Source organism: Branchiostoma floridae, chromosome 14 (genome assembly GCF_000003815.2).
Source record: "Branchiostoma floridae strain S238N-H82 chromosome 14, Bfl_VNyyK, whole genome shotgun sequence".
NCBI lineage: Eukaryota > Metazoa > Chordata > Leptocardii > Amphioxiformes > Branchiostomatidae > Branchiostoma > Branchiostoma floridae.
The window spans coordinates 4,981,245-5,009,068 of record NC_049992.1 but is presented as its reverse complement, the minus strand read 5'-3'; the positions used below and the strand labels follow the sequence as shown (position 1 = coordinate 5,009,068).

The 27,824-nt window shown below is 38.4% G+C and overlaps 3 protein-coding genes across 4 annotated transcripts in view; 2 read left to right on the top strand and 1 right to left on the bottom strand.

Annotated features, from left to right (window-relative positions):
* LOC118430270 (adhesion G-protein coupled receptor G7-like) overlaps positions 1-26,219 on the top strand; it is a 35,258-nt gene extending 9,039 nt beyond the window's left edge. Inside the window, exons 6-18 of the mRNA XM_035840999.1 lie at positions 186-290; positions 1,972-2,078; positions 2,561-2,704; positions 3,291-3,385; positions 3,813-3,940; positions 4,384-4,545; positions 5,022-5,197; positions 20,407-20,559; positions 20,795-20,913; positions 21,214-21,503; positions 22,647-22,716; positions 22,998-23,134; positions 23,588-26,219. Of these exons, the coding sequence (XP_035696892.1) occupies positions 186-290; positions 1,972-2,078; positions 2,561-2,704; positions 3,291-3,385; positions 3,813-3,940; positions 4,384-4,545; positions 5,022-5,197; positions 20,407-20,559; positions 20,795-20,913; positions 21,214-21,503; positions 22,647-22,716; positions 22,998-23,134; positions 23,588-23,934 (2,033 nt within the window). The 3' untranslated portion in view covers positions 23,935-26,219. The remainder of the gene's footprint in view (positions 1-185; positions 291-1,971; positions 2,079-2,560; positions 2,705-3,290; positions 3,386-3,812; positions 3,941-4,383; positions 4,546-5,021; positions 5,198-20,406; positions 20,560-20,794; positions 20,914-21,213; positions 21,504-22,646; positions 22,717-22,997; positions 23,135-23,587) is intronic.
* Positions 5,598-10,065, top strand: LOC118430271. Its single transcript, XM_035841000.1, has 3 exons — positions 5,598-5,824; positions 6,820-6,980; positions 7,199-10,065. Exons 1-3 carry the CDS (start codon positions 5,615-5,617, stop codon positions 8,316-8,318), a joined length of 1,491 nt encoding a protein of 496 aa, XP_035696893.1. The 5' UTR covers positions 5,598-5,614; the 3' UTR covers positions 8,319-10,065.
* Positions 10,231-13,353, bottom strand: LOC118430273. Of its 2 annotated transcripts, none has more exons than XM_035841003.1 (2): positions 12,152-13,353; positions 10,231-11,837 (listed from the first exon to the last, which is right to left on the bottom strand). In XM_035841003.1, exon 2 carries the CDS (start codon positions 11,742-11,744, stop codon positions 10,587-10,589), a length of 1,158 nt encoding a protein of 385 aa, XP_035696896.1. In that variant the 5' UTR covers positions 11,745-11,837; positions 12,152-13,353; the 3' UTR covers positions 10,231-10,586. The 2 variants fall into 2 exon arrangements, with proteins under 2 accessions (XP_035696896.1, XP_035696895.1); XM_035841002.1 differs by having other exon boundaries at positions 12,331-13,353.
* Positions 26,220-27,824: the final 1,605 nt, after the last annotated feature.

Below are 27,824 nucleotides of genomic sequence, written 5' to 3'. Positions count from 1 at the left end.
ATCGGAAGTGTAAAATATCTTATAGAGGCAGAAAGCGAAACCTTTTCTGGCAGAGAAATGTTTACCTGTCATGCAACCCTTAGTCTTAATTAATGCATATTAATTCTTTCTGGCTCCTATTTTTCTCCCACTCTGAACTGATGCTGATGTTTAGCTTTATTTGACGTTTATTTATTCTTTTCAAGACGTCAACTGTGAGATGGGAGAATTTGGGCATTTGTCTTTTCCTGGTGCTGACGGCGGAGCTTTCTCCTACTCTGATGAACGCTGTAACTCGTCCTCAGCAATTGGTCAGTGCACGAGCCTATTTCAAAGATCAGCTAGAGTTTATCGATGTCATACCTTTGTCAAATGATATTAACCTTTTCGAGTGACTTTTTATATGCAAATAAGGTCCTAAGTTACGCCAGAAAGTAGTTACTCAAGCATCTGGATATGGTTTTGGAAACGGTCAGACGTTTCAACTAGCATCCACTAGTTTTCGTCAGTGACACTGCACTGGAGAGATCTGGTTGGAGACGGTTTATATGTACTAGCTGTGAATTGATATGTAAAAGAGACCTAGTTGATCAAGAACAGGTTTATCCTAACTATGAATGAATGTGCAAACATGGGTGGAAGATATCCATGTTTGCATATTGATTCATAGTCAGGAATCAATAGTTAGGAATAAATAGAGTTTGGGTTCGAAAAAATTGAAGCTCTCTATGGTATACGAGTTATCTCATATCACTAGATTAGCATTTTTACGTTTGAAGTTCCTTGAAATAATTTTCATCCAGCAACTTGCTAACATCCTTATTCGCTGTTATAAGCACCGGAAATAATCACCACACAAAAGCTGGATGCTTTGGCAACGCTCTCTTGAAGTGAGCCTAATAGTACAGCATTGTGTGTGCAAGTGAATTGCAAGAATTCTAGAAACTGTATTAGAAGTTTCCTTTTAATGCAGTTTGTAGGTTTTAGTTTTGAGCCATCCTTTTATAATTGAAATTGCCGTCCAAGAAATCGGGATAGTCAAATTCCAGAAGGATCCAGAAGTTAGAAGTCATTATTGAACTAGTGTAACTGTCATATCGAACACAAAAATTGGACTCGCCCAAATTTTCGACTGAACAGCACCAGTTAAGGAATGAACAATCCACTGCGATCGTGACGTTACTTTATGCATATAGAACACGTAACTCAGTAAGCAGTGGATTGGGTGAGTCCAATATTTGCACTTTGCACATTGATATTACAGTTAAACTAATTCAATAATCTACCAAGCTTAACACAGATGAACTTTCAAGTTAATGTAGATGTCTCTTGAAACCCCCGGATGTAATTTCCGTATGTTATTCAGCTTTAGAATCTGGAGTTCCAGATTTGAATCCCTAGCAGGCCCTAGGTAGTTATGCCCCTAGAAACGAGAATTCTAGACTCAAAACCAACAATTAGCCCTAACGCCACCAGTTAAGAATCAGTAGCCATAAATTGAATATTGAGACAGGCAGATACTACAATATAGCCCCTGACCAAACTAAGGTTCTGTCCATTCTGCCCAAAGCATATTGAAGATGAATTTCACTTTATAATTGAATGTTCTCGATACAATAGTTTATGTAATGAATTATTCACATTTCTCGAATCAAGTACAACAGATTTCAAAAGACTTGATGCTACAAACAAATTTGTATATATCTTTAGATTTCAGAACCATAATGCAAAAATAGGCACATATATCAAGGACTGCTCTGCTATTAGAAAGAATACCGAAACTAATGATTATCCTACTCCATTGTAATACTATATCAATGAATTACGTTAGCCCTTATTGTTATGTTAACCAGTTTGTTAAGCATTATCCTATACCTCTATTTTGTACTTGGTGTAATAGTATTTGCCATACATTGTACCAAGTACAATTGTCGTGCAATAAAGTTCTTACTTTCTGTATTCATGCACTCGTGTTCATACCCCACCCCACAGGGAAGCCCCTGGCCAGTCGTTTCTGTAGGATCGTCGCAGTTAGAGGTGCATTGTGGGACAAGCCTGTCAATCTCACGTGTGATATCAACTTGCAGAACCTTTCCCAGGTACGTGGTTACACGTAAAATTATACATAAAAAAACATCATTTGGGTTGTATGTTTGTTTCTTTGGTGTTTGTGTCTGCCTGTGTGTGTTTTTGTGATTTAGCTTACTTTGGTCACTGTAACTGATAAAGATATGGATAGATTGTGATAATATATGATAGAAGAGGGAGTCAAAAAGTGATGCAAGTTTTAAAATAGCAGTTTTGTTTTAAGAAATAAAATAAGTTTGGCACACATGTATAGGCTGAAGTATCTAAATGTTTAGATCGGATTATTAAGACGATGTGTGCAATTACATGAACTCTTTTTGCTAAATTTCAGCTCATTTGATAACAATGAACGTGATATGGCTCCAATTACATTTTTTTACCCGCCTTTAGTATCTAGAACTGGGAAGACCACCGTCCAACTAATGTTACTGGCCTACTAGCGGTTTCTCTTGATGCAATGACATTTCTTGTGTTTATAATAAATCTTTATCAGGTTGAAGTGAACAACGAGTCAGCTCTGTCTGTGGCAACGGATCTGCAAGTGCTCACAATGCAGGCAGATACTATCTCATCTAATGACGTCACTATCATCAGCACGATCGTGCAGGATATAGTCAATGCCAGCGCCACAGAAAAGGTACGCCGTCATTGTATATATATACTGATCATTGCAACAATGTCCGAAATTAGTCAAAATTTATTAAACTTTAAAATTATTCAAAACCCAATCTTGTTTGCCATCACTCGTCCATAAGCATAATCCAGAACAGCCAAAAGTTACAATTAGTCTTATTCCATTCCTTCGTCAACAGTGAAAATAGGTCTATTGACAGGGGTTCAGTTCATTCCTTACCGGGGTTCACCTTTCCGATTGGCAGGGACATTGAATCAATTTTCAAAATTTTACTTGTTTTATATCTTCACACGTTGCTGTTCTTGTCATGGGACCTAATGTACTGCAATAGAGCTTCAGCGTACTTGACAAATTTGTAGTACTGTGTCTTTAACTGTACATGTGAGCCTCCTGGAACATCTACTAACTAAAATCATTCTGTAGTGTACTTCTTAAGTTGACCCTGAGTCGCTTTCTGGCATCCATTGCAGATGTCCAAATTCTTATCGCAACTGCTCTGAAGTACATTAAACAATCAGAACCTCGAAGCTTTTAGAAAACTGCACAAAATATGAACGAAGTTTGAAAGTGAGACTACTTTCTACCATAGATCGGAGACTCGCTCCTGACGACGGTAGACAACCTGATAAACGTGAACGTCACTATCCTCCAGCAGAGCCAACAGGAAACGAGAGGACCAACTAGGTAACTACTGATACTTTGAATACGATCTTCATTGTACAGACACGTGTAGCATACATTTGTAGCCACAATGATAGCTCTCCAGCATAACACACCAGCTTTTGTATCTTGCATTTTATAACAGGTATAAATGCCTGTCTTCGTAACGCATCAGCGTCTGCATTTTGCACTGGCTTAACCCACAAACACCCGAGTTGGATGTTTAAGGATTTAAACAACTATCTAAGAAAGGATGACACCATTGTATCTTGATCTTGTTGATCGTAGTATAAACTTGATCTGACCTTTAGGAAGTGATATTATCTAGAATGCCGCGACACAATATGGATTGACGGCGAGCATTTCAGATATGGAATTGCAAAGTGGAAACAAAATCATCATGCATTACAGCATTACGATAACTGAAGAAATCTTACCTTGCTTCTTTCAGAGTTGTCCAGGCATTGGAGACATTTGCAGATACAGTGGTACTGACCACAGAGAAGTACACCGTCGTGCGGCCAAGTGTGGCACTGCAGGCAGCCGATATCAGTCCAGAGGAGTTGGACAAGGGACAAGGTAAGCATCAGCTATGTAATCCTGTCATTCCAGCACCGTTAACCCAGGATCTAGAGTTAGCTTTCCGACTAGTTTTAGACAAGAGTAGACACCTGTGCTATTGTTTTTACATTGTTTGAATCTCTTATGTAACCTACAATTAACGGGCAAGAATTTGCAATAAACTTTACTAATCAATTAACCAAGCTATTTCTATATGGATGAGAATATTCGTCGTTCCTTCTGATGCTTTAGTACAACACAACTCAAAACATGTAAAAAAAAGGAAATACATTTTGTATTGTTCAGATTGTTTTTACGTCCTACAATGTCTCATGTAACGTTGATAGAAGTAATGTTTGTATAATTATGACATTTTCTTAGATCCCATTCAACAAATCACGCCATTACTGGTGTCTGCTTTCGGAAAATTGTTTATGAGAGAATTTTTAATTTTCTCTAAGGTTTTGCCTTCTTTCTGGGAGGAAACGATTCTAACAGCTTGAAGGAAGGCAATGTTTCAAGTTTCACTTGGAAGGACTCAAGAGACTTTCAGCAAACTGCTGACATCTCCATCCTTCTACCTGCTAACATCTCCAACATGATACAGATCAGCGACTCATCAGGTACGTTCACAGGTGGACGTGAGAATACGGCACGTTCTGCTGGACGAAAGTTCATTTTTATCATTACCTTCACAAAATTTTGGTTTGTAGTATGTTCGTTTTTGGAGCCATCTGTGGATCTGTTTGTTAAAGACAAAACTGTCAAGTAGCTGCCAGTGGATCTTTGTTATGTGAATAAGAAGAGAAAACACATATTTGATGCGAAATGCGCCAGAAGTTGAACAAATTTGGTGAAAAAAAAGTGTTACAACAGTAATGTTCCAACGTTCAAATCAGGTATTCGAATTTTCGACGGCGCCGCTCTCGTCCCGCTCGAAATAGTTCGATTTATTCGAATGGAGCCCGTGTGATATAACTTAGAACCCATCACGGTCCGGAACACCTGTATCGAACGTTTTTTGCGGCCCAGGCATGGTTCTTATAGTCACGTATTTTGTTGGACGCATATGGAGAATTTAAGGTATTTCCCCCCGCAGAAGTCCGTCTGAGCTACACCCTCTACAACAGCAGCAGCCTGTTTGTTCAGACTTCCCAGGGTGCAGTGGGACTTTCCCAGGATGCAGTGGGAACCCGCATCATCGGCGGCAGAATTGCGGGAAGGCGAGTCCAGAACCTGCCCGAACCGGTCATCATCACCTTCACGCCCTTACAGGTAGCCTGATATCCACTCTAACTCCGATTCGTTCCTTCGGCTGCTTCCCCATTTCTATTTTTGTTGATTATATTTCAGCCATACCATAGGTATGGTGAACTAGAAAGGCCGACATTTGCTTGAGAGCAAATACAGCATATTTCAGCCATCTCCCTCCCCATGCAACAATAGGCTATTTCAAAATCACCCATTTGAAAAATCACTTTTACTAATGACGGTTTAACCCAAAAATGAGTCTTACAAAATTCCCCCGTTCAAGAATGGACTCCAGTGCACCCTATGTGAATTTGCACAATAGACCAGTCCAGAAATACTCCCACTGAAACCTTGGCCTTTTGAATAAGAAACCAAATCCAAAATTGAATTTAGCAAAAAAGGTCCCAGTGCATAAAAAGGTATAATACGCCCTATTCACGTATGACGCAATCTGGCACCAAAACGAGGCGTGGAACGCACGAACAACACCGGGACAATATGGCGGCGTACCACTGTTGTGTGCCATCCTGTGTTAGCGATTCGCGCTACGATATCGGTAAAAAACTCACATTTCACCGTATCCCTCATGACAAGCAACAGCGCAGAGAATGGATTGTAAAGATCCGCAGAGATGTCGGAAAGAATTTCAAGGTATTTTCGCATTATTTCGTAATGTTGTGGTTGGTGTAACGTTACATGCATGTTGGGGTGGGGGAGGGGCAGGGGCGTTAACTGGGTGTGACAGTTTCTAAGCTATTATCTTTTGTGGACAAGTTCTCGCCGCACAAATCTCAGACTTTTTTCTCAGAATATGCTCCGAGTTGTCTCCTATTTGTAAATCCTGAGTTTCAAGTCGATCCAAGCATCCAAAGTGACATTTTCTTTGTTTGGACCTTTGTTTACTTGCGTATTTTCTAGCGAATATCCATAAAGGCCCCGCAAAATATCGCTCGCACAGTCGGTGTTTAAAGATCAGCCACTGCCCGTGAATACTCAAGAAAATGTCCCTGTATGTCTGCGAAGTTTCCTTACTGTATAAGCATTTCATGTTCCTTTCTTAGCAAACTTTCCGCCGTCAATATCGGCATTTTCATTTGAATTTTGAGACTCGTGCAGTGCGGACTTGTGCCTATTAAAAATGTTAGGCGTTACTAGTATATTTCTCGCACAAATCTCAGACACACCAGCTTATTTGAAGTTGTGATTTCATTCAGTACATGTAGTATATCACATTTGATACCTTACAAAATTCGGTTAACTGGCAACAAATAAGATACATGTATATAGTATTACATAATATATATATTATACACTAAAGCTAATCCAATGAAGTGGTCTTTATAAATATACGTATATACCCTTCAAGCAGATGTTTAATTGGAAGATTAAGACTTTTGATTTGAGTATCTTTGTCTAAGATGGTCTCATAATAAATGATCTACTTTATTGACTAATGGTCTGAGCTAGGACCTGAGTTTTCTGTACCGGTACCCACCCCTAGTCTGAGCTATTGATGTGTAATCAAACAGTAAATACTTCCTCTATACAGATAGTGAACAGAAATCTGAATATGGTAATATTTGTATATTACAATATATTCTGAATGATCACAACCAATATACAACATGTTCTTCAATCAATTCTAGATATCTTCTGCAACCCGTGTGTGCTCCGAACATTTCCATGAGAAAGACTTTCTCAGAACACTGTCAGGTCTAACACGGCTCAGGCCAGGAGTCATACCATCAGTATTCCAGTGGACAAAAACAACTACTGAGAGGCCTGCGCCAAAGAAGCGTTCCAATGAGTAAGAGTTTATCATATTTGTGTACTGACCTACATTGTTCATATCTATGTTGCAATAATAAAGTTTATTTACGCATACATACAGTCATTGTTATCCACTGACATGTAAAAATATGTCAAATTTAAAAAAACTCAGAATTATGCAATACATTATGGAATGTTGATGGTTTTGCAGGTTTTTTAATCATAGCTCATAGAATTTTCTGTTTTGTATTTCAGTGTTGCTCCAGACCCATGTGTAGGCTGTGATGAAGGAGTGGCAGCTGATGGTCCAGTAGACACTATACCAGCACCATCAGCTGACCATGACTATTCCTCCACCCCTGTTCCTGCAGAGAGTCAGCTGGCAGCTGCCCAGGCAGAGATTGCCAGACTGCAGGAAAAGGTTAGACAACTGGAGCAGGAAAAGTTTTTCCTTGATAGATTTTCTTCTGACCCCCAAGCAATTAGTTTTTACACTGGCTTTAATAATTATCAAATATTAGTTACCGTTTTCACATCTTTAGAACCTTCAGCTAATAACATGATCAGGTGGACTCAGATGCAGAGACATTCATCTAATATGAACAATGTTAGAATGTCATCTTTTAATGATTCAAGTCTTCCCCTTATTGACCAGTTTTTCATGTTTTTGTGCCGTGTGAGGCAGGGTCTTGCAGAGAATGATTTAGCTGTTAGGTTTGGTGTGTCCCAGTCTTCTGTTAGTAGAATGTTAATCACCTGGGCAAATTATTTGTACTTCATGTTGGGCAGTTTGGCAATTTGGCCTTCTCGGAGTGTTGTTGATAAGAATATGCCAGAATGTTTCCGTAAGACCTACCCAAAGACAAGAGTTATACTTGACTGTACAGAGCTAAAGGTGCAGACTCCAAGTTCTAAGGTACTTAATTCTGAAACATATTCACAGTACAAAAGCCACACAACATTTAAGGGTTTAATCGGAATTACACCATGTGGGGTCCTGTCCTTTGTCAGCACACTGTATACTGGATGTATATCAGATAAAGAAATCACAGCTAGATCAGGAGTAGTTGACCTTATTGAGCCAAATGATTCTGTTATGGCTGATAAGGGGTTTCTGATACAGGACCTACTGGACAATAAACAAGCAATGTTAGTGATCCCCCCATTCCTTGGCAAGAAAGGAAAGTTCTCTGCCACTGAAGTTAGTCAGACCCATGAGATAGCTAGGTTGAGAATACATGTGGAGAGGGCCATCAGGCGGGTAAAGGAATACCACATTTTTGATGGAGTAGTCCCACTTTCACTTGCTCCGTCAATCAACCAGATTTGGACTACTTGTTCGATTCTGACAAATTTCAGGGGACCCTTATTCTAATAAGGGAAGTTGATAGATGAAGCAAGTGAAAATGGGACTCCTCCATCAAAAATGTGGTTTATTTGTTTGCATCGCACTAAAAAGTATAAAGATGAAATGAAGACCAAAAATACATAATACATTTTTTTGTACTAGTTATTCTACTCAATATCAACATTTGATGCTACTTTCTGCCCCTCACATTTTTTGGAGTTCTTCATGTATTCTCCTGAAGTGGGTCACCAAATTGTGTTAGAAATTCCTGAGACAAAGGCATGATTAAAACAAATTTGACAACATCTATTACTAAGTATTAGAAAAGCCCCTATTATATTGTTCTTGGCACTGTAACATTCAAGACTACAAAATGCTTGTTTATCGTCCAGTAGGTCTTGTATCAGAAAATAATATGTTATATACAATTGTTTGTGCTCAATAGTGCTTAGAAACCATTTAAATGTATGAAGCTTGGAGTCTATATCTCAAAGCATTAATAATCTTTTCGAGGGCACCAAATTTTCTTAACTTCTGGCGCAATTTTCGCATGGAAAGACGTGTGCTCTCAATATTACTCTTGTCTTTGGGTTAATTTTTGTCTGAGGGCACCAAATCTTCTCAACTTCTGGTGCATTTTACATGGAAACATGTGTATATGACATATACCAGGGTCAATTCTTTTCGAGGGCACCAAATTTTCTTAACTTCTGGCGCAATTTTCGCATGGAAAGACTTAGTGCTCTCAATATTACTCTTTTCTTTGGGTTAATTTTTGTCTGAGGGCACCAAATTTTCTCAACTTCTGGTGCATTTTACATGGAAACATGACTGTATATGACATATATGACCGTGTTGTATTCTGTATATCCCACCCTCATAAACATAAATTTGAATCTATAGTTCTTCATGTATGTTTTTATCCTGTTGGCATAGTCTTATCAACAACACTCCTATTGTAACTAACTTATCTTATATTTCTATGAATACCAAAGTTGTATGGTATGATTAAATATATATGTCTTTAGACCAAATCATTATTTGTAAAACAATACATATTGAACAGAATCAAATAGATACAGCAGATTTTATGAATCTTGACATTACATTTATTCACAATGACATTTTATATATGACCAGATGTGGTTTGCACATGATCATGTTGTACCAACAAACTGAAATGTCTCCAACCTTGTAACATTGTAAGGTAGTCTGAGGCAATATTTTTCCTAACCCATTAGTTGAATACTGTGTACTCATGTAATGAAGGTTTTACGTTGGGAAACTATGTACAAGATGCTTTCAACAAATCTACCATTCTTTAGTTGTCCAAATAAACTAGCCTAAATACCAACTGGTAATGATTTATTACCGTAACCACATGTTTTCTAAATGGTGTTTTACTTCTTGCTGTTTCAGATACATTATACTATTGTTACTTGAAAAAAGATAGAAGATAAGTGTTATCATATTATGTATTGTATATTGTAGAATGTATTTCATATGATGGATATTTTATACATAGTATAATCTGCATCTGAGTCCACCTTTCTACAAATATGCCTGCAAGTATGTACAGAATAAAGTCTCTAGTTGTAATTGTAATTTGCACAAAAAATAGTCCTTGTGTAATTATATATTATTAAGCAATGTTTTGTAACATCAAGCTGTCTTTATATGTCTTAAGAAGTGAGAAAAATTGAACCTGTACAGACCAGGATTCATTAGCCATTGTTGATATCATATTCTTATTGGCATTGAGCATGGGCCAGCAGCCGCCTGATAACTGTACATACATGTTTCTAAGAGCATAAATATACAATAAAGGCAATAAATTCATTTAGTCATTAAGAAATCTTGAGCTTGGTGTCATCTCTGAATGTCAGCTTCATGACTACATGTACAAATTGAAAGCTATTTAGGCAGTTATGGAGGAGGCGCGGTGCTGTTAGTTTGAAGTGTAGGGCCGACTATCATTTGGAAGGCATTGAAAATACTGTAATATTAACAACATATGCTTTTTTGAAATGGTAGATAATGACTTCATATAGATTATATACATGACAACCTTATTTACATATTCAATTAGAGAAGGTCACAAACTCATTCAGTAAATGGTAGGAATCATATTTGTGACATGCTACTAATACATAGAAGTGAGCATTGCAAGTTATATATTGCAAATTAGATAGATTACATTTCCATAGTTTAAAACATATTTTTCTCTTTCTGAAGGGATATATCTTATCTAAGTCATCTTCAGATTTTTGTTAACTTCAGATTTTGATTGACATGTTAGTTTTTGCACATCTGTGGCAGATGGAACAGGAAGAAGAAACTATCTAGGGCAGTTTTCATAGAGCACCACAGATCTTCGTTAAATGCAATGCGCTCCAAATGATAGTCGTCCCTACACTTCACCAGAAAGTCGCACCACTTCTCCCCTGTCAGGCCCATCTGCCCCATCACCTGGTAGTAGTAACTGTGGGTGGATTTTAGTTTGTAGGTGCCATTGTTTTGCTTCTTTAAGTACGGGCATGAATAGAATGAGTCTTTGTCAGGGCACTTTATCTCTAATAGGCCATGAGGGGTTTCAGAATTTGTGTCATACACTTTCCTATCAGGTGATGCTCCCAGGTGTGGGGCAGATGGGTTGATCACAAACCCAGACAGGTAGACATTGTTGCCAGTGACTTCAGAATACAATTTGGCAGCTTCTGGCTCATGCTCAATGCCAAATTTCATGGCAGATGTCTGTATGCCCTTACTAGTCAGTAATCTTAGTGCAAGGCTGTCATGATCCCCTTGTCTAGAACACACCTGTTTAAATACTGAAGAAGTTATCCTGTTTTTCCTCACATCATGCCACAGTTTGCTGTGACTCTGTTCCCTGGTGTTTACCTCTACTTCCAGAGCTTGTTCCTCTGTAACATGCAAACCTAGGAACATTTCTTGCTCTGCCTGTCTTAGCACATATGAGAATGTGGACTCTAATGGGGGTAGTGCAAATGTGGGAAATGTGGGGTGACTTGGATGTTTAATAATGTCACCATCCTTTAGTTCCAGCCTCTGCTGGTAGGATATGGGAGAGCCAAGGGGTACAGGACCAAACTTAGTGCTCACAGTTGGCGTGTTTTGGGACTGCGGTAGAACCTTTGTGATTTGTGCATTGGATTTGATTGATTGTAACTGCTCCAGAAGGGATGCTGTGAAAGGTGCCCAAGGTATAGGTGTTGGTACTGGGCAGTATACCTTGGGCACGAGACCCTCAGACACCCGTCTCCTCTTGGTGGGCTGCTGCACAGGCTTTACTTTACTGATGTTTAGCGAATCAACTGGTTTGGGTGTCAGCCCCTCAGTCCTGGATGGTACATGCCAGGTCTGTGGTAGGGAGGTTTTACTATGCACCGCCGGCACAGACTGCAGCCCCAGCTTTTGGAAATGGCACACCATGTACAACAGGCCTATGATGTGGCTGCAGTGGCCATTTCCGGCCTTGCATTCGCATTGGGATGAATGAATGATCTCTGCATCTGTCAGACTTACCTGTGAATAAAAACATCAATTAAGTAATATATAAGATACCAGCCTACATTTTATTCACAAATTACACCAATCTGTTCTAACAGTGTCTGAGTTAACTACATAATCGACTGTAAATTACAACACAACATAAAGATATATTACAGGCTTACAGATTGTTCACAAACAAATCACAATAGCCTTTTCCAACAAAGTGTAAGAAACATTTCCAGTCACACACATTTCTAAAAAAGTCTATAATCAAATTTTTATTGTCTACTAATTTGTCAAAACAAACTTGTCTACTATTGATTCATTGAAGTAACAGTGATCTTTACCTGTTAAAACACTTTTAAGAGGCATACCGTACCTGAAAAAACTCAAACATGGAAATGTGTGGTAAATGACAACAAGAAAATTGTGTGAACAATAAAAACAAAACCATTGGCTTGACTTTCCCAACAAGCCAAAATTCAACCAACAACCCAACTTTTTGGGAGTGATCATTTCTACAAACCATCAGCTTGTAGGGTGGGTTATTCTTTCTCATAGAGGGGTACGCCTTTGCTCGGATTTTGCACCCGTCATCCCCTTCTTGCTGAACTTGAACTATCATTCAAAAATGTCAATGAGTTATATTTTTGCAACTACCTTAAAAATTTACATGTAATTTCTACAGATAAAAGTTTGTTTGAATGTCAGCATAGATACTGGTACAAAATAGACATAGTGCATAGATAAAAAGGAATCTTTAATAATCATCATGGCATTAGTATAATGTAGTATAAACAATGTGTATTTCATAATATTACAATAATTTGAATAAGGGTATTCATTCAATCAATATTATTACATGTATTGAATAGAACTGCTGATAATCAGTTAGATATACATGTATTTAGATAGTGATTACTGAACATATCAATGGGTGTCTGTCACCAATATGACTATGGACGGTGATGTAATATTATAACTGGAGAAGACGAGCGTAAGGCGGAGCTACTAGAACTAGTATCGGCACCCCGTCGGCCCCCAAGCACTTCCAGCGCCGCAGCGCCCAGCAGCGAAAACTTGGCCACGCCCCCAGCCGCCTTATGTTACCGCCACGGTAACAAGAAGCGTCACGTCACCATTACGGTAACCAAAGCCGGCAGGGGGTGTGGCAAGTTATGTCAGGCTTGTGTAATGCTGTTTGGGTGCCGACAGGGGGCGCTGATCCAGTACACCAGTAGTAGTAATGTATGCCGCGCGCGCTAGTCTTCGGGCAAAGTAATGATACAAAACAGACAACATAAAACCACGTACCTTCAACGTCGTGCACATAGCCTTCAATAAAATTTGAATACCCCTTCTTCTGTTGTGACAGTGGAATTTTCGCCGACTTTTTTGCCCATGCGTCGACGCTATCAAACGTCAAGGGCGGTATATTGCCTAGGTACTTGGTCCACTGTGTTACGGAACACGAGGACGCCATTTTGTTTTTCTTGCGTTCCAAGCCTCGTTTTCGTGTAAACATGGCCGCGGCGTGAATAGCGTGTATAGACCAGTCTAAAAACACTTCCACTAAAATTGAATTTTGAATCATCACCCGTTCAAAACTGAATTTGAAAAAATCCCCCTTCCGTGTGCAAAAAATGGACTCTTCCATGTAAAGTAGAGCAGTCCAAAAATACATCCGCTAAAATAGGACTTTGACATAATCACTGAAGTCCAAAAAATGGATTTAAAAAAAAAGCCCCCTCTATGCAAGAATGGACTCTTCCAGAACACCCATGTAAAATTGCAAATTAGACCAGTCCAAAAATAACCCTACTGAAAGACTTTGACAAACTAGAAGTCACCAAAGTCCAAAATATGAATTTTGAAAAATCCCCCCTCCGTGCGAGAATAGACTCTTCCAGCACACATTCTGTAAAATTGCAAAATAGACCTGTCTAAAAATGCATCCACTGAAAGACTTCACCAGTCCAATGATGAATTTAAAAAAAAAACGAACCCCTCCGTGTAAGAATGGACTCTTCCAGATAACACCGGGCTCGCTGATTGGCTGCCACCCCCCCTCTTTAGGATATAGATTCAGGCTAAGTGATTGGTTACCTATCTAATTAGATTAAATAGACATATATGCCAGTAGGTCCAATCTGCAGCTGGGGGTCAACGACCTTAAGGTCATTGACCCCTCTGGCTATTGGAAAATGACAAAAAAATCCCCAAATATATCATTTTGACGTAGTCTATGACAAAAATTATACATGTGTCATTTGAATAAATATCTAGTGCACCCTTTTACCAAAATTTAGGTCATTTGGTTTTAAAACCAGAGCACAATAGCCAAAAGTGTACTTTTTGGTCATAAAATGGCCAAATAATCGCAAAATTGAGCATTTTATTGTACCGTATGCCTCAAGTGTTATTGAATCCATGTGCGCATATGTCTAGGGCACTCCTATACTAAATTTCAGGTCATCCGGTTCTAAAACCAAGGTACAGGAGCCAAAAGTGTCCTTTTTTGGTAAAAAAATGACCAAAAAATCGCAAAAATAAGTATTTCGTTATACTGTACACCAAAACTGATATTGAATCTATATGGGGGACTTATCAAGGCACATCTGTACCAAATTTCAGCTCATTCGGTTATAATACCAGGGTACAGGGGGCCCAAATATACAGTTTTGGTCTTAAGATGACCAAAAAACCTTAATAAAATCATTTAAGAGACAGATATGGAAAAAATGAAAAAAACGTCCGAGGATATTGGCCCACTCTACCCTTGTGCCAAATTTCAAGTCATTCGGTTGAGGAACAAGGGAGATACCGTGTTCTGAAGATTTGACAGGAGAAAGAAAGAAAGAAAGAAAGAAACACTAGAAAGGCCGACATTTGCTTGGGAGCAAATACAGCATATTGCAATCCATCATACAATAATGGACTCTTCCAGAACACCCCTATCTATGCAAAATGGACCAGTCTATGTGGCCCAATTCCCATTTATAGTGCTAAAGCTACCCTAATACCAAATTCCAGATCAGTTGGATTTCTCATGACACAGGAAGCAAAAATGTACATTTTTGGTCAATAACGGCAAAAAATCCCAAATGTCACAATTTTCAATTGATGTACACCATAGGTGTGAATAGAGCCCTGTGGCCATATACAGTACACACCTTTATACCAAATTTCAGACCATTTGGTTTCCATACATAGGCACAGGAGCCCAAACTTAACATTTTTAGTCTAAAAATGGCAAAAAATCCCCAAATTCAACAATTTAAAGTAATGTATCCACAAAGTGAAAATGAAGTACTGTGGGCACATGCCAGACACACCTTCATGCCGAATTTCAGGTCATTAGGTTTCTATACAAGGGCATAGGAGCCAAAAATAAACATTTTTAGTCAAAAATGGCAGAAAACTCCAAAATAGCTCATTTTTGAAGTGGTCAGTGAAGAGAGCGTTGATGGGATCCTGTGCCAATACGTCCAATGCACTTATGTACCAAATTTCAGGTCATTTGAATTCTATACAAGGGCATAGGAGCCAAAAATATACATTTTTAGTAAAAATTGGCCAAAAAACCCCAAATGACTAATTTTTAAAGTAATCTATGAAGAGAGTGTCAATGGTTTCCTGTGCTCATATGTCCAATGCACCTCTGTGCCAAATTTCAGGTCATTAGGTTGTAATACAAGGGCATAGGAGCCAAAAATATACATTTTTAGTCAAAAATGGCCAAAACCCCTAAAGTAACTAATTTTTTAAGTGATCTATGAAGAAAGTGTTGATTGTTTCCTGTGCTCATATGTCCAATGCACCTCTGTACCAAATTTCAGGTCATTAGCTTGTAATTCCAGGGCACAGCGGCCCAAAATATACATATTTTGTCTAAAAATGACCAAAAACCCTAAATATCATAAATTCTAAGGCCTCTATCAAGAAAGTGAAAAAAACGTCTGGGGGTATTTGCTATTTCTACCACCCTGCCAAATTTCAGTTCATTTGATCCAAAAATGAAAAAGTTGAATCCATTTGAAGAATTTGACAGGAGAGACAAAGGAAAAGCAATATATTGCAATCCCATACTGTAGTATGGATTGCAATATAATTACGAATACAATATATTTCACCATACCTATGGTATGGCTGAAATATAAATATATTGTTATATTGCAATCCATACATAGTATGGGATTGCAATATATTGTTTTTCCTTTCGTTCTCCTCCTGTCAAATCTTCAAATGGATTCAACTTTTTCATTTTTGGGCCAAATAAGCTGAAATTTGGCAGGGTGGTAGAAGTAGCAAATACCCCCAGGCGTTTTTTTCACTTTCTTGATAGAGGCCTTAGAATTTATGATATTTAGGGTTTTTGGTCATTTTTAGATAAAATATGTATATTTTGGGCCCCTGTGCCCTGGTATTACAAGCTAATGACCTGAAATTTGGTACAGAGGTGCATTAAACATATGAGCACAGAAAACCATCAACACTTTCTTCATAGATCGCTTAAAAAATGAGTTATTTTAGGGTTTTTGGCCATTTTTTACTAAAAATGTATATTTTTGGCTCCTATGCCCTTGTATTAAAACCAAATGACATGAAATTTGGTACATAGGTGCGTTTGACATATGACCACAGAACTCCATCAATGCTTTATTCATTGTTTACTCCAAAAATGAGTTATTTTAGGCTTTTTGGCCATTTTTGACAAAAAATGTATATTTTTGGCTCCTATACCCTTGTATGAAAACCTAATGACCTGAAATTTGGTACAGAGGTGCATTGAACATATGCTCACAGGACCCCATTGACACTTTCTTCATAGATGACTTCAAAAATTAGTTATTTGGGGGTTTTCAGCCATTTTTGACTAAAAATGTATATTTTTGGCTTCTTTGCCCTTGTATGTAAACCAAATCACCTGAAATTTGGCAGAAAGGTAAATTGGACATATGACAACAGGATCCCATCAACACTTTCTTCATAGAGCACTTATAAAATGAGTCATTTTGGGATTTTTTGCCATTTTTAACTAAAAAAATGTATATTTTTGGCTCCTATGCCCTTATATTGAAACCAAATGACCTAGAATTCGGCATGAAGGTGTGTAGGACAAGTGCCCACAGTACTTCATTTTCCCATTGAGCAAACATGACTTCAAATTGTTGAATTTGGGGATTTTTTCAAGGATGAAGATGGATTGCAATATGCTGTATTTGCTCCTAAGCAAATGTCGGCCTTTCTAGTATTCGTAATGTTTCTTTCTCCTGTCAAATCTTCAGAACACGGTATCTCCGTTGTTCCTCAACCGAATGACTTGAAATTTGGCACAAGGGTAGAGTGGGCCAATACCCTCGGGCGTTTTTTTCATTTTTTCCATATCTGTCTCTTAAATGATTTTATTAAGGTTTTTTGGTCATCTTAAGACCAAAACTGTATATTTGGGCCCCCTGTACCCTGGTATTATAACCGAATGAGCTGAAATTTGGCACAGATGTGCCTTGATAAGTCCCCCATATAGATTCAATATCAGTTTTGGTGTACAGTACAACAAAATGCTTATTTTTGCGATTTTTTGACCAATTTTTGACCAAAAAATGACACTTTTGGCCCCTGTACCCTGGTATTACAACCAAATGAGCTGAAATTTGACAGAGATGTGCCTTGATAATGCCCCCATATAAATTTAAGAACACTTTTGGTGTACAGTACAACAAAATGCTTATTTTTGCGATTTTTTGACCAATTTTTGACCAAAAAAGGACACTTTTGGCTCCTGTACCTTGGTATTGCAACCGAATGAGCTGAAATTTGACACAGATGTGCCTTGATAACCCCTACATATAAATTCAATAACACTTTTGGTGTACAGTGCAACAAAATGCTTATTTTTGCGATTTTTGGCCAATTTTTGACCAAAAAAGGACACTTTTGGCTCCTGTACCCTGGTATTACAATTAAATGACCTGAAATTTGGTATAGATAGGCATTAGATACTTGGTAACAAGATTCAAGTAAAATTTTTGACATAAACAACTTTAAAATGATTAATTTTGGCACTTTTCTGAGGGGAAATTTGTTTTCTTTTGGCCTCCTGACGTGACCTTCCGTGACCCCGCACAGAGCCACACCTGTGCGCGTCAGCCGGAGAGTTAATTGAATCAAAGACCTAGCCAATCAGCGAAGAGGAGGCCAAAGGCTAATTAATATTCATAAGCGGGGCCTCATGATCCCGTATATAGCAGTGTTCCCGCCAGGGGGAGCAAAGCCCGCCTAAGGCTCTCGCATTTTAGACTATTCAGAAGGCTTTATATTGTATCAGTTCTTAGGGGCATATCTATGATAATCGCAGCAGTCACTTAACTTCTCTTCAGGAGTTTAGCGTAACACTGTTTCAGGTCAAACCGTCAAAGGCAACTAAAAACAAACTTTAACGTTACTGAGTTCAACAGTACTTATAACTTGTTATCCGAAGTTGAAACGCTAGCGATGGTATTTTCGCTGCGCTGTTAGCTCCGTGCGACTGTTGTTGACGGTCTTATAACGGTATATTTTGCACCCCTGTACCCTGGTATGAGTAACATTTGGTATAGATAGGCATAATATAGTTGGTAAAATGATCCAAGTAAAATTTTTGGCATAAAGTACTGTAAAAGGCTTAATTACAGCACTTTTTTTAGGGGAAATTGGTTTTCTTTCGTTCTCCATGCCGTGACCTTTCGGACGTTCACCCCACAGAGCCGACATCTGCACCTGCGTCTAGCCGGCAGGAAGAGTTAATTCAATTAATGGTTCAGCCAATCAGCGAAGAGGAAAGCAAAGGCTAATTAATATTCATAAGCGGGACCACACAATACGTTAACTTGAAGACTCAGGCCGTACAGACTTCTCGCCAGGATTTTTTCAAAGCGTCGGACAGGGGTCCGGGGGCCGCCGAATGTCCCTGGCGGGGTCCAGGGGCAGGGCCACTGTGGGGGGACCCAGGTGGGCGAAGCCCCCCCGGAAGCTCTTGCATTTTAGGCTATTGAGAAGGCTTCTTTTATCAGTTTTTTTAGGGCCATATCTACGATAATCGTAGCAGTCACTTACTTCTCTTCAGCAGTTTGACTTTAAAATATTTCGGGTCAAAGCTTCAAAGACAACTAAAACCTCATAAACAACAAACTTTACTTAGCTCAACAGTATACAAAAATATTGTACGGGTTGCCATCCTTAGTTGAAGCGCTTATTTATAGCGCTAGTATCTTCGCTGCGCCGTTAGCCGCCGTGCGACTTTTGTTGACGGTCTGATATCCCTACGTCGCCGCCTCGCTGATATTCCCACGGACATGTTTAAAAAAAAATACCCAGCAAAAAACGCTGTTCTGCGTCAAATTCTATTCTATAAAACTCAGTGTTACAGTCTAAATATTTTGTAGAAGCACCGCTGTAGGAAAGAAGGTCCAAGCAATGTAAAACATCACGTAGCATGAAGTTCGCTGTCAACTGGCACACAGCACATGACTGTTTGAAACTCTAAGTCTAATCAACAGCCGTGTTTGATTGATAGCCGGCGGTCCTATGATGAAGTCGGCGAAAGGTGCGTTAGTTAGAAAATCTGCGTTTAGTTTTGATACGTAATTATAAGTTAGACAGTGGCGAGAATGATTATTTTCTCATCAATATTTCTCTTCAGAATTATTTGAACTTAATTGTACATCTAAACAATTGGCTTACCTGTGCAATGTTTATATGATTAATGATCAGTGTACTGAAATCATGTGTAACGTATGGCTCCTAGTCAATAGATCAGCATTTTCTCTGTAGTGACCACCTGTCTATAGTGGCCACATTTCCTAGTGCTGTTGTTGTTTGGCATAAACTTTGAACATTTAAATTGTAAGTAACTTTAAACTGCCAGAGTTTCAGCCCAATAAAACACTTTCAGCGCCAGGGTATGAACAGACTGACCAGACAGACGAAAATAAATCCTCGAACAAGGTTCAATCGTATCTTCCGGGTCTGGCAGGAAGTTGTTAAACTAAAATAAGAATAGGCTCGATGGTTGATTGCATACAAAGTAAAACAGTTTAACAGTTTTACAGCTTGAAGAAAACAAACGCTCCTACAGTACCTGCACCTGCTTGATAATTATTAAATCGTATGCCCTACTTGAATAAAAAAAGTTCGCTGCAATAATAAATGTACCCACATCACAAGGAGCTTATACTTTTTTAAACTTACACCTAGTTATCGTACTGAAAATTGTTAATGACATTACATGAAGTCATTCAACAATTTTCAGTCATGATGAAAATTTTCTGAATGGAAGGTGTGATTATTGTCATTTTCTGAAAAATAGAAGCAAGCTCTGTTTTTACCTGGAGTCAATTCACAATACCAGTCCACTTTGGGGGATAATGTACTGTTAAGAGGATGTTCCATTTTTGCGCAGGGGTGATTTGGAACAGTCCAATGTTGCGTGGGAAGGGGTATGGCTGAAATATGCTGTATTTGCTCTTAAGCAAATGTCGGCCTTTCTAGTTATCAATATCTCTGTTTGATTCTGTCTTTCTCATTCAGGTTAATTCGATTTCTTGTAATTTCAATTTTTTAGGATTACGCGAAGGAAGGCAGATGTGTGTTTTGGGACTTTGAGGCCGAGGCAGGCCAGGGGGCGTGGTCAACTGAGGGGTGTGAGCGTTTGGGGGAGGAAAACGCGCGGTACAGATGTGCCTGTAACCACCTCACCAACTTCGCTGTACTCTTTGTAAGTAACCATTAAAGAAACAATGGTCCTGTGCCCACTTTGGAAGAATATGCAATGCAGTCAGAATTGGTAGGGGTTTTGAAAAACTTGTTTTTTTGAACAATATATGAACCTGTTGAGTGAAAATTCAACAGGGAGTTTCATAAGACTTAAACTAAGTCTTACTGCATAAAGAATGTTGAGTATTCACATTTTGGCCTTTTGAGATATTTTTCATTTCACAACATGTTTTCAGAATGTGCACGGCGGTGTTTTTGGAGACCATGAGAAGCCGCTAGAGGTCATCACTGCCGTGGGCTGTGTCGTGTCCATCGTCTGTCTGGTCCTCACTTTACTGTCCTTTGTCCTCACAAGGTATGTAACACTAGTTCACCTTAGTCTCTACCAGACTCCGGATCGCTGGAAAATCGTAGAAATGAAACAAATAGAGTAGAGACTAAGTTCACCTAAATCCGCTGGGTTACCTAAATTCTAAACAAAAATTAAATTAAAAAAACTTGGTATTTAGATATTTCAGGTCAACGACGCGGGTTTTAACTGTCAAGATTTTTAAAATATTGCAATATGAAAGTACCTTCCATCGTCATAACGATTCCCAAATACCCTATTTTATACAACAGATATAGGTTACCCTACTGTATTTCAAAATTCCAGGAAATCCAAACGCGGATCCAGAACAGGTCGACATGCCAAGAACCAGCGGCTCGTCCTCATCAACCTCTGCGTGGCTCTGCTGGCCATTCTCGTCATCTTCCTCGTCGGCGTCAACAGGACGGCTTCTCCCATTGGCTGCACGGCTGTGGCGGCATTGTTACACTACTTCCTATTGGCTGCCTTGGTCTGGATGGCAGTGGAGGCCGTCAGCATATACCGAGCTGTTGTGCTCGTGTTTGACCACCATGTGTCTGGGAACTTCGTCATCAAGGCTGCAGCTGTAGCATGGGGTGAGTATTTGCTTTTTTTTCGCATGAGCAGTAACCCTTGTAGCATAACACGCCAATTCTGTACAGCCTATACATTGTACAAGCAGCATAAGTCCAGTCCTTTCACACAGGGAAGGACCCATACGTATAATTTTGTTGATACGATTTATGAACGCATGGTTCCCCAAACACTTGACCTCCGTTTATATTCCAGCCAAAAATCCGTCCAGAATACAACTGAAGCTTTGTATTTGTTTTTACCCAAGTCGAGTGAGGAAATTGGCTGAGCCTTTATATATGTTACGTGTGCATTGTTTCCCGATTTTTGTTATGTATTCGAACATAAAAAGAAACAGATCATCTGGTAGCAACAATGATATGGACAAGTATTGTTATAGTAATAAAAATATCTTGTTCTGCATTCAACTTGGTAGCTAGCATATGATAGAGAGCTAAAACTTTGTTTCCATGCAAACGTTAGCACATAGCAGTCTTCGTCAGATATCAAGTGAAAATAAATGAATATATTTCTGCTGGAAATACTTTTTCGCTCTTACGTACCATGCCCAAAGGCCAATTGCGTGTGCAGACTCAAAGACTAAGAGTAGAAAATAATGTGACACATAACACTATAACTCTAACAACTATATGGTACAATGTATACTATTGTCGTGTTTGACTTCTTCTTTGAAGGCAGTGTTTAATGAACTGTCCCACTCTCTGTATAATGATTGGATTTTGTACTTTTAGTAGAAATATATGGCCTTTTAGTGAACTCCTAAATGGTAAAAGCTCGGTGAAATTGTGGCAACTGTTTGAAATAATCTGTTTCTTTTGGCTTCATAGTGAGTACACTGACTAATAAAATGTATTTCCTTGTCCACTGCATTCATTGAGCAATATATACACAATCTCTCGTGGACAGGGAGCTGTTAGCGGCCCCTTTCTATCTCTAGTGGATGGGCACTTGTTCTTATCTTACATATGGCGGATCTTTCATCAAACTCATTATGATACAGATAATTTTTCCATCGAGTATTCAGATTTAACACTGATAAACCTCTAGTTGTGTTGCTATTAGTTAATATCATGTTGCTACCCAGCCTTTAGACATCAAACGTAATATATTTTTCAACTTCAATGTGTTTTGACATGTTTGACCAGGTTTCCCCCTTGTTGTCACGGCGTCAACTGCGGGACCCTCAAGTCTCTACAAATACAAGATGGCGAAGTTGTAAGTAGTGCTCTTAAAGACGTAGCTGTTACATCTCGTGGCTGTTGTCTGTTTTCTACATCGTGTGGAGAATGATATCATGATGTACAGTTCATTGTCAACTTTGCTATTTCTGAAATGTGACATGTAACGGAGATACGATTGAACGGAATACAGTTTCTAAATTTGTTATAGTTTGAGTTTTAGTATAGTGGCGTAGGATAAGTACAGGGACTGATTGACAGTTGGGGAAAACAAAATAATATTAAACCTTTTCTCTTTTCCTTTTTTTTTGTTTGCAGCTGCTGGCTGGCACACAAACCTCTGATCTATGCCTTCTTGCTCCCAGTTGGTCTCATCCTACTGTTCAACTTGCTGGTCTTCGTCATCGTCATGTACAAACTAGTTAGGAACGAACAAGGTCGGAAAGAGTTAACAGGTAGGTATGAGAAGAGTCTTCAAGTTGGTTCATAGAACTGAAATCGTTGTATTTCCACAGACGGACGCACATTCACTCAACATACATACACATACACTTATGAACACACGCACACACACACACACACACACACACACACATACATACATACATAAATGCACATGCACATACACACACATATGGACACAAACACACACAAAGACACACATGCACACTCAAAAATGCACATTCATACACAAAGACACACAAGCAAACACACAAAAACACTAAGAGACAAGTTGAACATTGCCGGAAGAAAACTTGATTCAGCATTTAGTAATCCCTAATGCATGCACCCTTAAGTATATAGTAAGTAAAAGTCATTCTTGAGAGGGGTTCGATGAAACCTTTTTACGTCCTTCTTAGGCTATCCTGCAGAAATATGATATTTGATGTTAATTATTTTTTGTGCAGCATCAGGTGATAAACCCAACGAGGCAGACCGTTCTTGGATAACCCGGCAGATCCGTCGAGCCTTCAGCATCATGGCTCTGTTTGGTCTCACATGGGTGTTCGGCTTCTTCGTCATCAGTGACGCAAGCCTTGTGTTCGCCTACCTGTTCTGCATCTTCAACACCCTCCAGGGCCTCTTCATCTTCATCTTCCACTGTGCAATGAGAGAGGACATGGCGAAGTGGTGGAAGAAGATCAACTGCATTACTGGAAAGTGGAAGCGCGGACGGTATCAAGTTGCCCAGGGGGATACGCCCTTTTCTCCGGCTGCAGAAACGCCGGAGACAATTGCGCTTAATAACGTGTAATCGTATCTTGGGCCGCAGTAGTGGTCTTGTGTAAATACTGGGTAACACTCCTTACTTAGTATTGGGGCAATCCACCCAGGGCGCAGTACTACTGTTTGATTAGTCGTTACTCAGGTGTTGTAACACCTCTTCCTTGAACTTAACAGGATTAGCATGAAGGGTGGTTGAATATATGGACAGTACAAATTATATACTAGAACAAAACATGTTAAATACATACCACCAATTTGATTATAAATGTTAACATAATTTTAAAGAAATTACAAATGAATTCAACGTATTCTAACCATGTCAAGACTAGACTTTTTTTATTCCTGTGACACGGGGATATAATAAAGAAAAAAATACAGGTCCTGGAATAGAATACTAGTGCGAACATGAATGTAGAGTCTGACATGGTGTTGACATTGTCAAGTTTTAGCTTGCTTGGTGGTACAAATATGGCGTTTGATTTCACATGTATATTTTACTGGCTGTAATTGTACGCTGTAATTGTAAACTTTTAGGAAGTACAGCACAGGTATCCACTCACATTATTAAATACTTTACATTAATTTTATACATAAGATAAATGATATTTAAAGGGGTCTGATTGATTTCGGTATTTAGTGAGACCGAACACTCCCAAGATAGCCTACCTTATCTCAGCCTTGATGAGGATGCCTTTCTTAACAGTAGACAAGTATACAGCCCCAATCCCCAAATGCAGGGGTGGTGAGATGGGGATGTTTGACTACAGTTTGCTTACTTAACACTATTTACTTCTTTGATATGCACAAATATGTTTTTCACAATTCACAACATCAAGCTGATCTAAAATACACTTCATTCGTCAAAGTTCTTAATTTGAAACCGAAAGGAAATATTTACCTCAGATGCATCAGTGTCTTTTCAGTTTCATCCACCTAAGGGGGTCTCAAATTTATCACACTTAGTATAATCTTCCAACCTACTAATAAAAAAGTCAAACTCAACATTATACAAAGTCTAGAATTTTACAGTAGGCAAGATACATATGCATCATTTGATTTCATAGAGAGTCTCTCTACATGTTGTATACCCACAATAGTGATATGTTATTAGGCATGAGTAACTTCATTATGGAAAGTTGACCGGTGTAATCCAGTACAACTAGGATTACTTAACTTGAATTGCCCAACACAGTAAATAATATTTTTTTCTATTTTCCTGCACAAGTCTAGATCATCTTCAGAATTCAAGCTACCAGTCACCCAAGTCAACCAATAGATATGAACAATATTCACAACATCAAGCAGATATAAAATATATTTCATCCGTCAAAGTCCTCAATGTAAAACCGAAAGAACTATTTTACTCAGATACAACAGTTTCTCTATTTGTCATACTACTCAAATATTCCAACATACTGATAAAAAAGTCAAACTCAACATCATAGAAAGTCTAGAATTTTACAATAGGCAAGATACATAAATTATATACATCACTTGGTTTCAAAGACAGTCTCCCTGTATGTTGTATTACCACAATCTCTCTCTCTCAAACTCAACCTTATAGAAAGCATAGAATTTTACATAGATACATATATATCACTTAATTTCACGGACAGTCTCTCTACAGGTTGTATACCCACAATAATAACATGTTATTTCTATTAGGCATGAGATTTCATTATTGAAATTTCGCTGGTTTGGAAGATACAACTAATTAACATTTATAATAAATTGCCCAACACATTAATTGATAGAATTAGTTTTTCTACATTCCTGCACAAGTTTAGATCATCTGTAATTGTGTTGGAAAGGTGTTTACCTGTACTGTAGTTATACATTGCTATAATTGTTACTACCTTTGCAAAGAAGGATAATGTTTATTCGGTACCATCCGTGTTTGTTAATGCCTAGAAGGATTATCTTTTTACTCCATTTAATGGCAGTTGCTGTAACTTGCTGATGATACCTCGAAATAATAAGATTTTGGGCCTCCTACCGAACTTCTTTGGACATGCGATGGTTATGATTTTAAAGTAGTATGGATAACTTTTGAAAGGGCGAGTTAGTCGGATAGTGACTTTTGTTTACTTTTCAAACTTTAAAAGAGAGTAATTCAAGAAGGAGTTGGCTTTTGGTATGTAGAGAACTTGAGCAAAGATTGCCATGATCGTGTACTTAGGATCTTATTTGAATAATTGTGAAGTAGATTATAGAAATACGTTGCATTTCACCATAGGACTACAAAACTCATATGTAATTGAGTAAAAGAGAAAATATAAATAAAGTTTTACAATGAAAAATTTATTTCCATAATTTATGATGATACTGCAATTTCATTGTTGAAAACGATGGGAGTTCCATTCTTGCTGCGTTTGGCAGTTAAGTAAATTTGGACATCATTAGTTATGAATCATGTACATGTGGCCTAATTTACATAATTCATCTGGAAATGATACAATAACCCTTTTTGCTTCCATATAATATGGATAAGACTTTCATACATTTCTACAAAATGATTAAAGAATGTGATGAATACAAATTAGACATTATTTGAGGTCCTTATTAGCATATTCAATGAGGGAAGTTTATGATACGTCACTCAGAAGGTTAACATCAGGTGGAGGTTTGAGGTCGTGGAACTCTAGTTGTTGAATAATGGTTTCTCGCAAATGTAGGCATAGGGAGTGTCGCAATGGTAGTCGTTCCACTGCCCGGCGTGCTTCAGATTTCCCCAAAACGAATATATGTACTTCTGTCAAAAAGAGAACAACGCCACAAATATCCTACATTTAGATGACTTTAGATTTTCCGCTATGTCATTCTTTCCCATTTCACACATAAAAGACACGAATAATAGCATGCGATTATACCCACTCTAGAGTTTATTGATTACGTCATTATCTTCATTTCTTTAACGCTAATTATTGTTTCAAACTTCAGAAATATGTATCTTTGCTCGAAATAGCATCTTAAACGATTCAGACGTATTCATTATAAGAGCCTAAATTTAAAGGCACATTAATCGGTATAACTGGATAAAATCTTTTTTCTGTTTTCAAGTATGCATTATAGTGACTTCGACATGCTAAAACCATTTTTTTTCTAATGAGAGACACTAATTTGATTTGTTGTCCCAGTTCCTTCTACTTAAACTGAAAAAAGTGACGAATTTCAGTAGAAACTTTCGTTAGAAAATATCTGATCTTTAGAAGTTGAATTGCCTTGTTATCCTTGAAATCTAACCTTGATGGACAAAAAAAACTGATGTTTTCCCACGAGTAAAAGAAAGATGAAATGATCTTGCACCAGTTTAACTTACTGAGGAGCTTATCTTCTGAGGAACTGATACTGATAAAGATTAATGCAAAAACTAAGATCAAGGTTATCATACTCGAAAAGTGGAAGAAGTACACACCTTGGAAAACACGACGGCACAGTTCTCTCCCTTAGTTTTCGAGTATGTTTTACTGTTGTTCGGCTCCCCCCGAGCCCAGTTTTCGTAGTGAGCGCGTGACCCATCTGTCCACTTCCATTGTTCAGATTCTTTATGTAGACCCAGCCAGATGGTCGGAACCTTGCTTTGATCTAGAAAGGAAATCATGATGAATGAATGAATGAATGAATGAATGAAACTCATACAAATCCATTAAGACTAATGAAGACTGTCTCAAACATTCATATTTCCCAAGAACCACTATAGATTGGAATACACTGCCATACTCAACCACCCGTCAAGCTCATCCCGTTAAGTTTAAGGAAGAGGTGTTGCAACACCTGAGGAACGGCCAATAAACAGCAGCACTACACACTGGATGGTTTGCCCCAACAAAAATAAGGGGTGTTATTCAGTACAAGAACAAGAACATGAATGAATGAATGAATGAATGAATGAATGAATGAATGAATGAATGAATGAAT